The sequence below is a fragment of the Opisthocomus hoazin genome, chromosome 17 (genome assembly GCF_030867145.1).
Source record: "Opisthocomus hoazin isolate bOpiHoa1 chromosome 17, bOpiHoa1.hap1, whole genome shotgun sequence".
NCBI lineage: Eukaryota > Metazoa > Chordata > Aves > Opisthocomiformes > Opisthocomidae > Opisthocomus > Opisthocomus hoazin.
The window spans coordinates 1,215,373-1,229,985 of NC_134430.1; the positions used below are offsets into that span (position 1 = coordinate 1,215,373).

The 14,613-nt window shown below is 63.3% G+C and overlaps 2 protein-coding genes across 10 annotated transcripts in view; one reads left to right on the forward strand and one right to left on the reverse strand.

Moving 5' to 3' along the window:
- The first annotated feature begins 102 nt into the window (after positions 1-102).
- Positions 103-4,053, forward strand: EVA1B (eva-1 homolog B). 4 transcript variants are annotated; one of them, XM_075438126.1, is made up of 3 exons: positions 103-175; positions 2,021-2,137; positions 2,257-4,053. In XM_075438126.1, the coding sequence occupies exons 2-3, from the start codon at positions 2,071-2,073 to the stop codon at positions 2,670-2,672; spliced, it is 483 nt and encodes a 160-aa protein (XP_075294241.1). In that variant the 5' UTR covers positions 103-175; positions 2,021-2,070; the 3' UTR covers positions 2,673-4,053. The 4 variants fall into 4 exon arrangements, with proteins under 4 accessions (XP_075294241.1, XP_075294243.1, XP_075294242.1 ...); XM_075438128.1 differs by lacking the exon at positions 103-175 and adding an exon at positions 198-288; XM_075438127.1 differs by lacking the exon at positions 103-175 and adding an exon at positions 1,692-1,844.
- Positions 4,054-9,108: 5,055 nt separating this feature from the next.
- The window catches only part of THRAP3 (thyroid hormone receptor associated protein 3), a 32,787-nt gene continuing 27,282 nt past the window's right edge, over positions 9,109-14,613 (reverse strand). For 5 of the 6 annotated variants that reach the window (XM_075438174.1, XM_075438171.1, XM_075438173.1 and 2 more), the window contains 4 exons: positions 13,315-13,499; positions 12,530-12,722; positions 11,752-11,901; positions 9,109-10,597 (listed from right to left, as the gene is read on the reverse strand). In XM_075438174.1, coding sequence (XP_075294289.1) covers positions 10,376-10,597; positions 11,752-11,901; positions 12,530-12,722; positions 13,315-13,499 — 750 coding nt within the window. In that variant the 3' untranslated portion in view covers positions 9,109-10,375. The remainder of the gene's footprint in view (positions 10,598-11,751; positions 11,902-12,529; positions 12,723-13,314; positions 13,500-14,613) is intronic. The other variant, XM_075438176.1, reaches the window with a different exon arrangement.

Sequence of the window (14,613 nt, forward strand, 5' to 3'; positions counted from 1 at the left end):
TCCGGGCCGGCCCCGAGCGCCGCGTCCCGGGGGAGCGGGGGGGGACCCGGCCCCGGCCCCGGCCCCGCTCGGCCCGGGGCTGCCATTGGCTCCGCGCTGCCGCCCGCTTCCTGCCGCCGCGCCGCTCCCGTCCCGCTCCCCGCTCCCCGCTCCCGTCCCGCTCCGCCGTGCCCCGGTGAGTGCCCGCCCGCCGGACCGGTACCCGCGCGGGGCTCGGGTCGCGGGCGGAGGGGAACCCGCGGGATCCCGGCACCCCGCGGCCCCCAGCCCTGCCCGGCGACTGCGGGGGTGCGGGGATGGGGGCTCAGGGGCTCGGGGATGGGGGCTCGGGGACGCAGCGGTTGGGGATGCGGGGCTGGGGGCGCGGGGCTGGGGGCGCGGGGACTCGGAGCTTGGTGCCTGGGGACTCTGGGCTCGGGGATGCGGAGCTGGGGGCTCGGGGACTCGGGGAGGCAGCGGTTGGGGACGCGGGGCTGGGGGCGCGGGGCTGGGGGCTCAGGGACGCAGCGGTTGGGGATGCAGAGCTGGGTGGTTCAGGACTTGGGGCTGGGGTCTCGGGACTCAGAGCTTGGTGCTCAGGGACCCAGGGCTCGGGGACCCAGGGCTCGGCGTTGGGGACATGGGGCTGAGGGCTCCAGGGCTGTGGCCGTACCCCGGGGTGGGCCCGCTCTGGTCCCCCCAGGGCAGCCCCGGCTGCGTTGGCGGGGGGCTCGGTGCTCCCCTGCCCAGCACCGCAGCACCTACCTTGGCCCTGTTCCCTCCGCCTGTCCCTGCTGTCCCCAGACCCCCTCGCACCCCGTGCCCACCACCACGGCCACGGGCGCTGGGCTCCGGGGGTCCCTGGTGCCCCACAGCGGGGCTGTGCAGCTCCCAGCTGGACCCCGAGCCGTGGGGCAGGGGTCTGCTCCGTGGGGAGGCCCCGGACACGCTGCCCACCGTGTCCCACCGTGAGGGGCTGCCCAGCCGCGGGCTGCGCGATGGCCCCGCAGCGCTGGACCGTCCGGGATGGTTCTGCTGATGTGTCACATTTTCTGCATTTCTTTCCTCATTCCTCGCTCCCTGGAGCCGTTTCTGGGAAATGAGCTCGTCCCCTGCCAGGCCCGGGCACCGCATCGCCCCCCGCCCTGCCCAGCCCCACGCCCTGGGGCCTCGGCACCCCACGGCCGAGGGGACCCGGCCCCACGCCGGCATGGCAGGGCGGTCAGGGCCCGCGGGGACGGGGTGCCGGGGCTGGTGCTCCGCTGCTGGGGGCTGCGCGGGGCCCTGGGCGGGGGGCGGTGGGTGCTCACCCCGCACCCCGGCAGGCTCTGGCACCCCGTCCCCACGGGGCGTCACCGGGGAGGGGGCTCGGGGCACCCACATCCGCTCCCAGCCCAGCTCCCGGGGCAGGGTCCCGTGGGAGCCGTGGCCGGCACCGCTGGGAGGGCGTGGGTGGCTTTTCCTCTCGCAGAGGGGTCAGCGACTGCCCCTCGCCCGGGGGTCCGGCAGGAGCTGGGGGGCTCGGGGTCAGCCCCGGCTCGGCGGTGTTCCCTGCTGACCCGGTGGCCTTTGCACCATGGACTGGTCCTTGTCCCCACGGACAAACAGCCGGGGCTGGTGCGGGGCTGGGAGCAGCGTGGGGCCGGGTGGGGGGGGGGGGGGGTTTGTGGGCACCGCGCATGCTGCTGGGGGGCTGGCATGGGCATGCTGGCGGGAGGTGTGGGGACCCCGGCACCGAGCCCAGCCCCACGTGCCATGCCGGTGGCTGGGGCTTGGCGTGGAAGCCCGGCCCGGTGCCGCAGACCCCCCCCGACGTGGTGTCCTGGAGGGTCCGTGTCCATCCCAGTCCCACGACGGGGACAGAGGTGGGTGGGAGGGGGGCAGTGCCCGGTTGGCACATGGTGGGGCTCGGCCCAGACCCGGTACGAGGCCCTGCTCTGGCTCGGGGCACGGCCGTGTGCAGGAATGGCCCCAGAGTGGGGGCTCCAGAGGGGAGGTCCAGCCCCCCAGCACCACCTTGCTCAGCCCCCGTGTCCCCCAGATGCTGAGCACGCGCCGTCCCCAGAGACTCGGAGCGTGACCGGGCGCGGGATGGAGAGCCGCAGGCGGGACATGGAGCTGCTCAGCAACAGCATGGCTGCGTTCGCCCACATCCGAGGTGAGCCCACCGGCGCGGCGGGGACACGTCCCGGGGGGGGGGGGGGGGGGGGTCCCCAGGCCACCGCGGGCCCCAGGGCAGCACGGGCCCGTCCTGCATCCCCTCTGCTCTCCCCGCAGCCAACCCCGAGAGCTTCGGGCTCTACTTCGTGCTGGGCGTCTGCTTCGGGCTGGTGCTGACGCTGTGCCTGCTGGTGCTGCGCCTCTCCTGCCGGGCCCCCCCGCGCCCCCCGCCCCGCCCGAGGGGCCTCAGCCAGGACGAGGACGAGGACGACGAGGACGAGGAGGAGGAAGAGGAGGACACTGTTGACCACGCTGCATCCGAGTCGCTGCTGCCAGTGACCGAGATCCCTCTGGAGAGCCACGGCCCCGGGGACGGCGCGATGGCCGTCAACGTCTTCGCCTCGGCCGAGGAGCTGGCGCGGGCGCAGCGGCTGGAGGAGCGCGAGCGCATCATCCGCGAGATCTGGCGCAACGGGCAGCCCGACGTCCTGGGCACCGGCACCGGCACCCTGGGCCGTGTCCACTACTACTGAGCCCCGGCTCAGCGCCCGGCGCCAAGACCGTGCCCCCCACCCCGGGAGCTGCCTGGGACCCTCGCTGGGGCCGGGAGATGGGAGGACGGGGGGCTGCCCACCGCCCTGGGCTGGAGGAGCTGCCCCGAGCATCCCTGCACCGCTGCCAGCCGGAGCCCGGTGCCACGGGCACCCCCGGGACCAGACTCCCCCCGCCCTGGGTCACGATGCACCTGGAGCCATTGGTACGACTGCTGGCAGCCGCCCCGGGACCCGCGGGGACGAGGACGGGGACAGGGAGACCTTGCTGGGGGACACCCATCGCTGGGGGACACCCATCGCCGGGGGTCACGGGCGGGCTGTGTGTCTGTGTAATCCGGGGGGGGGGTCCTGCCCCACCAACACGGTGCTGTCACCCACTGCTGGGGCCCAGCGTGGCGGGGGCTCTGCTCGCCGGGGTGGCTGCGGCTGCAGCAGCTGGTGCTGGGGGTGGGGTGGGGGTCTCCCCCCCCCCCCCCCCCCCTCCCCCAGCCCCCACTGAAACGAGCCGGGACCCATCCGGCACCACCTGGGCTGAGCCGTCGCCCTCGGGCCATCTCCCCACGGCTCTCGGGGCGCCGGGGGCTCCCCGGGGACGCAGGCCACATCCTGCCCACGCTCCCGGCCCCGGCCCAGCCCCGCGGGGCGTGGGGGCCCTGCTGCCCCCTCCCCAGCCCCCTCCCGGCAGCTTTATAAAAATAGCTCCTTCCCAGGCCGGTCCCCCGCGCCACCAGCCGGATCCAGATGTTTTCCAGATGTTGGTGGCTGGAGGCCAGGATGCGCCGGGGCTGGGGCTGGGAAATGATGCGGGGGCTGGAGGAGGAGGAGGAGGTGGTGCTGTGGGCCCTTCCTCTGCACCTCAGCCCAGGGCAAGGCGCAAGGCGCAGGGGGTGGGGGGGGACGTGCAGCCCCCCAGGACCCACTGGTGGGGTCTGCAGCCCCGGCACGTCCGCTCCCACGCCAAGGGCTGAACACAGCTGGCTCCTGCCCTGGGCTCTGCAGAGAGCCAGCCCAGGTGGGACACCCCCTGTGCCCTGGTGGGGCCCCCTGTCCACAGTGGGACGCCCTGTGCTATGGTGAGGACCCCCCCTGCCATGGTTTGACCCCCCTGTCCCTGGTGGGACCCCACTGTGCCATGGTGGGACCCCCCTGTGCCATGGTGGGACCCCCTGTGCCATGGTGGGATCCCCTGTGCCAAGGTGGGACACCCCCCCACCCCACCCCCCCCCCGTGCTCCACTGGGGACCCCTGTGCTATGGTGGGACCCCCTGTGCCTGCAGGGACGTGGCCACCCATGGCAGCACCCGTGCAGCCCGGCAGCGCTCTGTAACCAAAATACTTCAAAATACTTTATTTTCGACAATCTCTGTGCTGGTGGGGTGCTGCAGAGCCTCGGGCCCCCCTGCCCCGCAGGGAGCCGTGCGGGGCCGGCGCTGGTACCGGGGGTGCAGCCTGGGCTGGGGGGGCTCAGGGCGTAGGGTGGCCACGGTGCCCACAGCCCCGCGTGCCGTCAGGGGGCCGCAGGGTGGGCACGGTGGCCGCAACCCCCGCCACGCTAGCAGGGCAGCCCCTTCCTCACCCGCTCGATCTCTGCCTGTGGGAGGGGGCTGTCAGCATTTGGGGGTGGGGGGACCCCGGCGCTGGGCAGCCCCTCCCCCAGAACTCACCTACAGCGCCTGGCGCCGGGCCCGCTCCTGGCACAGAACCGTCCGCATCTCCTCCAAGTCCTGCCTGCAGCCAGCGCCGACGGCTCAGCCGGGGCCGGACCGATGGCCGGGAGCTGCTGGGGACCCCCCCACGACCCCCTCCCCAATCCCCACTCACAGGTGCTGGGCTCGCATCAGGTCCACGAGGATGTGCAGGGACCGGACCTCGGCCTTCAGGTGCGTGGCCGTGGGGTGGCTCAGCTTGGCCGTGCTCACTGGCACCGCATGGAAGCCATCGGCATTGGGGAGCGCGTCATCGCCCGACGCTGGCACCGGGCACGGCCATGGCCCCGGCACCCGGCACCCACCGGGGTGGGCGGCTCTGCCCCGCTCCGCGTCGGCCGGGGCGGTGGGCTGGGGGGCTCCGGGCCTGGGGACGGCAGAGCGGTGACGCGGCGCAGTGGGGAGCTGCCAGCCCCACGCTGAGACCGAGCGCGGCCATCGGCACGACCCCGGCGTCATGGCAGCCCCTGGGCACGGCCATGTGGCTCTGACCTGCTGGGCAGCGCGGGGACCGGCTTGGCCTTGGCGGGGACGAGGGGAGCAGGAGCCATCCTCTTGCTGGGGGGGGCTTGGCCGGCTCCATCCTCGGCGCTGCCGGGAGCTCTGGGGCGCGGGACAGGACCGCGGCTGGGACCGGCACCGGCACCGCGTGGCACAGCCCGGCGAGAGCGGGGCAGGGAGCGCTTCCCGCCGGGGAGCCCCGGCCGCAGCCATGCCCCGGCACCGGGACGTGTGCCAGGCTCGGGGGTCCTGTTCCGGGCACGTCCCCGTCCCTGTCCCCCCCCTCCTCACCCGGGGGCTCCCCCTCCTCGTCCTGCGCTGTCCGACCGGCTGCCGGGGAGCAGAGGGGTCGGCAGGCGCTGGGGGAAGGACCCTTGTTAGGGCTCCTCTCCCAGGGACCCTTTGGCTGGGTGGGACTGGCACCCCCACCCTGCCGGGACACGGTGTCCAGGAGCACCCCATCCCTGACCCCCCATCCCCACACCCTGCTCTGCCGGGGGCCGTGGGCTCAGGGCCGAGTGGGGGACAGGGATGGGGACAGGAGGGGTGCAGGGCCGAGGTGCCCACGGGCAGGACCGGTGGCAGACGTCACCCCGCGGCCCATAGCTCCCGCCAGCACCGTCTCCCATGCCCGCCATGGCTGGCAGCGACGCTCGGTGGGACCCAGCCAACCCCACGGCGGCTCTGCCCCACGCCCGCGGCACTGTGTGCCCAGGGCCCTGTCTGCTGGGTTGGGGACAGCCACCAGCCCCGCACCCAGCCCCGCACCCAGCCCCGCTGTGGTCGCCGCTTCCTCTGTGCACAGCAGAGCCGGCGGCTGCAAACCCCCCCCCCCCAGAGCGCTGGCACCGTGGCACGGGCAGGATGCCGTCCCGCTGCCGCCGCTGCAGCAGCAGCAGCACCCCTCTGCGCCCCAGCTGTGGGGTCCCACCGGGACGGGCACCACGGCAGGGCGGGATGCAGAGCCCCAGGCCACAGGCGTGTGCCCATGGCCACCCAGCCTGTCCTCATGGTGGGGCCATGGCCACGGCCACCCAGCTTGACCTCATGGTGGGCTGCCCTGTCCCCACGGCGGGCCACCCTGCCCCGGCAGCCCTGATGCCACCTGGTCCCTGCTCCCGCCAGCACGGCTCTCACCTCGGTGGCCTCGCAGGCACCAAGGACTCCGGCAGTTTTATCCACCCACAGAGATGGCCACCGCCACGAGGGCCGTGGGGCCGAGGAGCCTGGCCCTGAAGGTGCAGGGAGCTGCTCACCAGGCTCCATCGCTCGCCGGGGCGTGGGGTCGGGGGTGCCTGGAGCTGCCCGACGTCCCGCTGGCCCCGGCTGCTCCTCGGCAGCTCCCGGGGCACCGGCACAGCCCGGGAGCAGGGTGACCCCGCACAGGTGCTGCTGCCGGGACAGTCCCCGGGCGCGGGACCCCCAGAGCCGCGGCCGCTGCATCCTACCTGCCGGTGTGGGGCTGCCCACGAGGCCGTGCCGCGTGGTGCCGTGCCGGGCTCCCCGGGCTGCCACGGCCCCGCGTCACGCACGTGACGCCAGAGGAAATCAGCTCCATGCTGGGAAGGAAGTCGAAGCAGAGAGCACCTCGGTGCTGGTCCATGCCGCATCCCCGCACCCCACGGGGCTCCTCCTGCCCTCCGGCACGGCCACGGCTGCCCCGGCCCACCTGGCACCCAGCCGCGGGGCTGCCCACCCGTGCTGGCGGGACACCGAGGCACCCAGAGCCGGGCGGCCGCCGCAGCTGGACTCGCCGGACTCACTGGACTCCGCGTCCCGGGGTGGCATCGCTGGCCTCAGCTGCGGGAGAGCAGGGTTGGGTGAGGACGCTGGGACCGCTGGCATGGTGCAGCCCCGCGGACCCCGGACTTCGGCCTCGTGGAGACCCCCTGAGAGAGGGTCCGACCACATGAGCCCAGGGCAGTGTGGGTCTGGCGCAGCCCCTACTCACCGTGGGCACCGGCAGGAGCTCCACAAAGTTGCTGGGGAAGAGCCCTCTCCGGTACCGGCACTGCCCGTCCCACCAGCCCTCGACCTCCGTCCGCTGCGGGCAAGGCGGGCGTCAGCAGCGGGGAGCAGCCCCGGGGTGCCCCGTCCCCACGCCCCGCACCTTGCTGAGGACCCGCACCACATCTCCGCACCGCAGCGGCAGCTCGTCCGGCAGCTCCGCGGCGCAGTCGAAGAGGGCCCTGCAGAGCTGCGGCTCCTGCTCTGCGTGGGAAGGGCAGGACGGGGCTCGCCGGGACGCGGGGCCCAGCTCCTCGCAGCTCCCCTTGGCACCCCGAGCCCCCCGGCATGGGAAGGGGTGGGTGACTCACCCAGCTCTGGCAGCAGGATGGGTGCTGGGCACTGCACCGCCGGCCCCGGCTCTGCCTGCGGGAGGGGAGAGCCGCAGCGGCACGAGGGTCCCGGCTCCGAGCTGGGGCCGGGGACCAGCCCAGGCAGCCCCAGAGCCCCGTGTCCCCCCCCGGCCACCCCAGCACAGCCCCCCACCCACCTTCTCCTCCACCGCTGCGATGGGCTTGGGCATCTGCTCCGGCGCAGGGTCTCAGCCTCACCCCGACGCAGGCGGTGGGCTGGGGGCCCACGGCAGCTCGGAGATGCCGGTGCGTGGCTCGGGCTGCGGCTGTCATGCGGTGGGATGAGCAGCAGCCAACTCCCGCTCCCACTGTGGAGCACGGAGGGGATTCATGGCTCCGTGGCCGCTCCCGCCCCGCTCGGCAGCCGGCGAGGGGCGAGGAGAGACCCCGGGGTCCCGCGGGGCCAGCAGCACCCCTGGGCCCCCAGCCCCACCGCGGCACCGTGGCAGCCCGGTGCGGCACGGCCGTGCCCAGCGCAGCGCTGAGCTCTCGGCACCGCTTGCCTGGCGCGTCCCAACCGGAGCCGCTGCGGAGATCGGCCGGCACGGTCCCCGCGGCCCAGGCTGCCGACCCCGGGAGCGAAGCGCGGTGGCGGGAGTCACGCCAGCCCTGGACGGCAGCTCGAAGCCGCCCAGGTCTCGCCGTGTGTCCGTCACCTTCAGCGTGGAGGGGGAAGTGAAACCTAAACCCACAAACCGCGAGCGCGTGGGGCTGGCGCGGCTGCCGCCCCTCCGCAGGGCGCAGGGCCCGAAGGGTCAGCCGCGGGCCGGGGGCTCCCAGCCGACAGCACCCACCCACCTTCAGACCAGAGGCATTCGGCTCAGCCACACCGAACCCGAGGCTCAGCGGCAGCTGCCGGGGTGGTGGAGGTTCCGGGTGGGAGCAGGACGCGTGCCTTCCCCACGTCCCACCGTCCAGGCGGAGCAGCTGGGAACACTGGGTGCCCTTTGTCTCAAGCTGGCTCAAGGGCTCAAACTGAAGCGCGAGGGGAACACGAACCGTTAACCCACATCCCTGTCTCAACTGCTGTTGGCCAACACCATTAACCGAGGCCGGCCAGGAACGCCGCTCTGCAGCGCAGGCAGCCCCCCCCATCCCCCCGATTCACCGCGACGGCTGCACAGCCAGCCCCCACCGCTGTCACACCGCCAGCCCCACCGCTGTCACACCATGCGGAGTGACGCGACCCTCCTCGGGGGTGGCAGCAGGGGAGAAGCGTTTACTGCCCGGCGCCAGCAATGCAAGGGCCAGCTTGCTCGGCTGCACTCGACAAGCACCAGGGTTCGGTGCTGGTGTAAAACCAGGCAGCCTGGAGCCAGAGCGATGGAGCAGGTCTGCCAGCCCACAGGTCGGCAGCTGCGTCCCACCCCACAGCCCCCCACGCCCTTACTGCTAAGACAGACGAGGTCTGTTCGCCACCACGCCGCAGGCAGTCACCGCTAGCAGATAACACGGAGAGCACGCCAGGCTGACGGCAGAACGACCGCCCCACGCTGCCCCGCTCCCGCACCCCACGCGGCCGGCTCCGGAGAGGGAAGCGCAGGACACTGCTCCCGCACACCCGTGCCAGCAAGGCCGTTTCTCCCTTTGCCGGGCGCAGCGTCCCCCCAGGAGCCACACAAAGCAGGACCCCCTGAGCAGGGCACCCGCAGAGCAATGGCCCCAGCCGCAGTGTCTGGGCAGTGGTGGAGGCCCCAGGCCCAGCCCAGCTCCCTCTCTGGTGCCTGCTGCCCCGTCCGAGCTCTGCGGCTGGCCACGGGCCTCTGGCTCTTCTGGCCTCCCCCCTGAAGGCTGGCAACAGGAGCCCCAGACTCAGCACACAAAACAGAGCCGAGTTACACCTACTACTTATTTTATTGTATTTTATTTGCATAAACAAACTTCAGGGCTTTGCTAAACAGGAACTGTCCAAGTCAAAACAAACCAAACTCTAGCTGGTGTGTGTGGGGCGACAGCACAGCAATCCGGGGGCAGGGAAGGCAGAGGGCGAGGCGAGGGAGCGTGGACGTGCCTCTCCTGCTACGAAGGCTCACGGACGCAGCCGGGGAACCACCTGCGAACTTCTTCAGAATACAGTAAAGATAAAAAGAAATACACCATAACGGCCGTCCTTAACCAGCACAGGAGGGATTTGCCTTTTGTTTTTATAAAAAGATTAATAAAAAATATTGAAAAATTCTCATCTCCTTTTATATTTTTAACCTAGTAGAATTCTGAAGTTTCTTAGAAAACTATGTTACCTTGGAAAGAGCCCTCCAGTTCACACCCAGCTGCACAGAGGATACACAAAACGCCTACAAGCGGGTTGGGACTCCAGCACACACCAGGCCTAACACTGTACACAAACTGCGGTGAGAAGTAGGGTGTAGGGGGGGTTTTAAACCATGCTAATCCTGTTAACTTTCAATGTAAAAGGAAAACAATAATTTTTAAAAGGCCCTAAACTCAACTGTTACATAAAAAAAAAAAGTTTAAAAAAAAATCATAGCGGTTTGGTCCCAACAAGTTAACATTTAGATGTTTATTCACATGCTTCATCATTTTCTTCTTTATAAGAACCAAAAATAGTTTCCAAAATTATCATTTAATGGATGTTACTACATATGTAAAGGCCTAAAATAAGTAGAGTATGAATTTAAAAAATTGAATACAGAATAGGGGAGAAAAATTTGAACTGGCGAGTTAATCTCGACCTTTACCATTTCAAATTATAAAAGAGAAACAAAAACGCCAAGACTACTGGGTTAAGATGGGCACAAACCAAAATCCACATTGTCTTCAGAGCCTGCTACCAAAAAAATCACCGACTGTTCAATAAGGTCACAGACGAGAGAAAACCGAGGCTCTCACCCAGTACCTGACCTCATTCAGTCCAGCGGGTAGGTCTTTGGGAAGATATACTCCACGAGCGGATCCAAGCATAAATGATTTACCCCTTCGAGTCCAGGCTGAGGGAGGCTGAACCCTGGAAACGCAGTCAGCTTCGGGGCTGTTTCAGAGCTCCTCGCCGGGCTCTGCTCACAGCTCCTCAGGACGGCCCTGACCACCCCAGCGCGGACACTGCGCTGAAGCCTTCCCTCCGGCCAGGGCTCGCCGAGACACGCAGACCCCGCGGCTACTCGGCCGTCGTCTGTAAGGCGTCCTTCTCCTCCCTGTTCTCTGTTCCGCTTTCATCGTCTTCAATTTCGCCTTCTTCTCCACTGAACTTGTCATGAGCCCACTTGGGGCTGGTGCTTGACTTTCGGAACATGAAGCGACCTCTTCCTCGGGGGAAAGCCCCCCGGCCACGGCCTCTGTTCACCCACTTGTCCGCGCCTTCGCCCTCTCGGTCATCGTGCTGCACAGGAGGAAGCCAACGACATCAGTTGAAACACACCGACTACGCAACGCAAGAACAGCAAAACTGGCTCGTGAGCGCAGCCCCGCAGCACAAACCAGGGTGCCACGTTCACGCCGTCTAAAGAGAAAGAGCGGCTTGTTTTGGGGAAGACAAGCAGCAGAGCAGGGCAGGAAGGCACAAGCGCTACACGGGCTCTTTGAGCTCGGCAGCCCGCCCTGCCGGCAGGCAGCTCTCGACAGAGCGCTGAGGGATGGCCAGGGACACGTGTCCAGGCCCAGAGTACCACTGCTGGTTCCGTAACTATGTGATCCACATATTCCACACCTTTCCCCTCTATTTTCTTGCCAATCAAACCACTTTGGCAGCTTCAGTCCTTAGTGCTGGGTACTCGGGGAGTTTAACAACATGTGCCACTTTCAGGAATGCTTTGCGTGAGCTGAGGCAGATGCAGTTGGTACAAGCTGACACAGACCATGTCACCGGGCTCAAACTGATCCATTTCTGTACTGAAAGTGCAGTGCAGAGACTGGACACCCCCAAAAAAATTACAATTCTGCCTTCCACAAGATCAGAGAAAAATGCAGTAACAAAATCAAGGCTTTCCTGTTTGAGGTACAAAACTGAACTACTACATTATTTAATGAGAAGATCGGGGATCTCAAGTCCCCCTAACCCAGGAAGAGAAAAAACGAGCTAGTGCCCGCTTAAAACTGCTCCTTTTTCCAAGAACGGTCAGACAGGATTCTTCCAGACTGATGTCTCTCAGTGTGGCACACTGCTATCTCAAGAAAGAGAAAGCAACAGTTCTACCCCATCCAGGAAGCTGGACCCTTCATGGGGACAGAAGAACGGAGAAATGTGGGCCATCTGCAACACAGACCAACGCATTTAAGCTGCGTTTTCCACAGTACTGTGAAACACGTGCTCTGTAACCGGCCGTTGGGATTGCGCTTAACGGCAAACCGATTTACAATCAACAGAAACAAGTTCTCTTTAGTCATGCACCAGGAGCTTCTTGTGAACCACTGTCACAGGAAGCCTCAGCCTGGTGGATTAGCTAGTTATTGACAGTTGGTGCTTCCACCTCTCAACCATTTAGGACCAGACATGCCTGGAGTGCATATACATGCTCCAGTACTTCAGACACATACCAAGTAATACTTCTTGCTCTTAGGTGTGTACTCTGGATCCCACTCCTCATCTCTGTTTCGCTTCTGGAAGTCGTTGTTGCCACCGCTGTTGCTGTTATTGTTGCCTGAAAAGTTGCCTCTGCCCCATCCTCTCCCTCTTGCTCTGAACTGCTGCAACAGCGAAACACGGAAGAAAAATAAAAAGGGTGTTGTGGCAGTGCCCTCCCATCCCCAGAGAGCTGCCAGGGTGTCCAAGAGATACAACATCACTTCTCCAGCCACCCAAGGACACCTCTAACCTATCACAAAAATAAGAGCTCAGTACATTTTAGGGTTTTCTCTCTCATCTGCATCATCTATAAAGCTGTTTAAAATCACGTAGAGCATTTCCAGAGCACCCAAGATAACGCATCTGACAAATACAATATGCACGTAAGACATCTCTGTAGCTAAGGCATACGAACTGCAAACAATAAGCATGGTGACGACCCGAGGAGTCACTTCAGTAGCCTAACCCAAAGTGACTGACGCCCACCACGTTGCCCATCAGTAATTACTAATGCGCAAAAGCTTCCAGGCTTGATTCTGCTCCATCCATCTCGAGTTCCAATGCCCAGACTCTTTTCTCCGCAGTCTGGTTTGTGCTCCAGACCTGGAGCGATCACGTTCCGGCTCATCATCCACAACCAAACACCACCTTTGGGATTTCTCCTTTACGCTGTGCTTTAACTGTGAAAGAGCAACACACGACGGCCACTTTTTGACGGCTTTGGGACGGGGTGGGGTGGAGAACACTTACAAAGGTCCCTCTAGCTCTTCCTCTCTCGTTTGGACCAGTGAATTCTTTAGTCCCAAGTCGCGACTTGTCAAATCCTGTGGTGCTTTCCTCCCTCTCCTCGGTCTCCTCGGGATACTCCTCTGCTTTGACTGAATGTGAGGACCGCGAAGACGATGAACTGGATCTGGATCTCTCACGTACCCTTCGGTGTTTCCTGTTTCAGTGGCAGGGAACGGAGATGAGGGGAACATCAACAGGGTTAATAACTAGGTTTTGACTTGTTTGCTACAGAACTATTTCTTTATCACTTCCTATCAATGCAATGCTCTCCTTTTCCTACGACGAAAAGGAAGAGCCATAGTAAGAGCTCAGGATCAGCTACAACACGCAGATCTAACAGAGGTCTGAGGCCTTCTCCAGAAAGAACTTGTTGCTTCTTTCCAACCTACCATGAAATAAGCACGCATCCACACAGTTTTAGACAATTGGAAAATTAAGATAACAGAAAAGGATTAAATTAACATTAAAGCAAAGTCAATTAAACCTGGCTGTTCTCTAGAACACAACAGGAACAAGGAAAAGTGACTCACCCATTCTGACACATGAAGCCTTCTCATTTACCTTTAACAGTTATTTAGCGCTTCAGATAGATATAATGATACCAAGAAGACAGGCAGAGGAGTAAATCGTGCCACTGGAGTAGTTATGTCAAAAGGTGCACAACCATACGTACATGATGTCGTCTCCAACCTTAATAGCAGCAATATGAAAGGCAGAAGGAAATGGCTATGAGGTTTCCTACATACTTTTTCTTTGAGCCTTTGTGACTTTTCTCCGTTTTCTCAGTTGATCTTTCCCTTGAGTGACTTGAATCTCTTGAGTCCACCGATTCTCTGGATTTATCGCGTTTAAGGTCTCTTTCCTTATGTTTTTTACGACGTTCAATATCAAGGCGCAGGTCAACAGGGTCGTCCTTGTATTTCCCTTCAGCCTACAAATGCAGGGAAGAGGGGAGAGCTTAACACAAAGGTTTACAGTGCACTAGTTCAGCACCATTACTTTGCTATTGACTGCACAGACTTTTGGAGAACAGGAGTTTATTTGAATACTAATCAATAATCCATCTTAAGATGTAAAATAATGCACTATTAAAATAAGTTTCTATTTGTCAGACTTCAATTTCTCTAGTGCTTTTTAAGATAGCTGCTTTTTAGCTTTTATTCTCCTCTTTTAAACAGTATTAGAATAGCCTGCTAACAGGGGAGGGAGAAACACAGAAGCTGACACTTCTTGTATACCACAGCCAGTATACCACAGCCAGTGAGAGATGAGAACAACTCAGAAATCCAATCCAACTGATTATGTATCAGAACTACAGCATGTCAAAAATGCCTAACAGCCTGTGGACGTGACGTTTGTCACTGAACAGCAGCATGCTCACTATCCTGCTGACAGACATCATCTAGCGAGGTGGAAGGAATTTTCATCACCAGGTCTGGAAACAGTTCTTAAGGAGAAGCAAGAGCTGTTTGCTACTCGGAGATACCTATGACAGCGATTACTGACCAAAGCGGTAAGAGATGGAGGCCCCCGAAATGCAGCACCCAAGTGCATCTGGGAGAATGCCAGCATCCCACTGACAGGCAGCCTTCAATATGTCCGTCAGGCAGATTTACTCTGCGGCAGACGTCACCTACAGACCGCTTCCCCCTCGACTGGAAGGCACCAGGTGAAAGATGCCAAGAAGTCACCACAGATGGAAGTATGTGTTTCTCCACAGAATCCTAGCGAGCCTACTAATGCAAGCTACCGCTGGTGTTTAACTAAACAAAAAACAACCAGCTGTACGAAAAACACTCACAAACTAGCTTTTTTTTTTTAATTTTCGTTGTTAATTAAAAAAAAAATAAATCTGGTAATGCTTGCTTTGAGTTCTATTTAAATTACCACTTAAGTAATGGATTAAGATAGTTTCTTTGGAAAATGAGAAGTTCTGTTACCAGCATATATTTTAAGACCAGTGGTACCTGGATGAGATTCAGCTGACTGCACATACAGGAGCAGCAAATTGACAGTGGCTGTGGTTCTGACAAACACTTCACTGA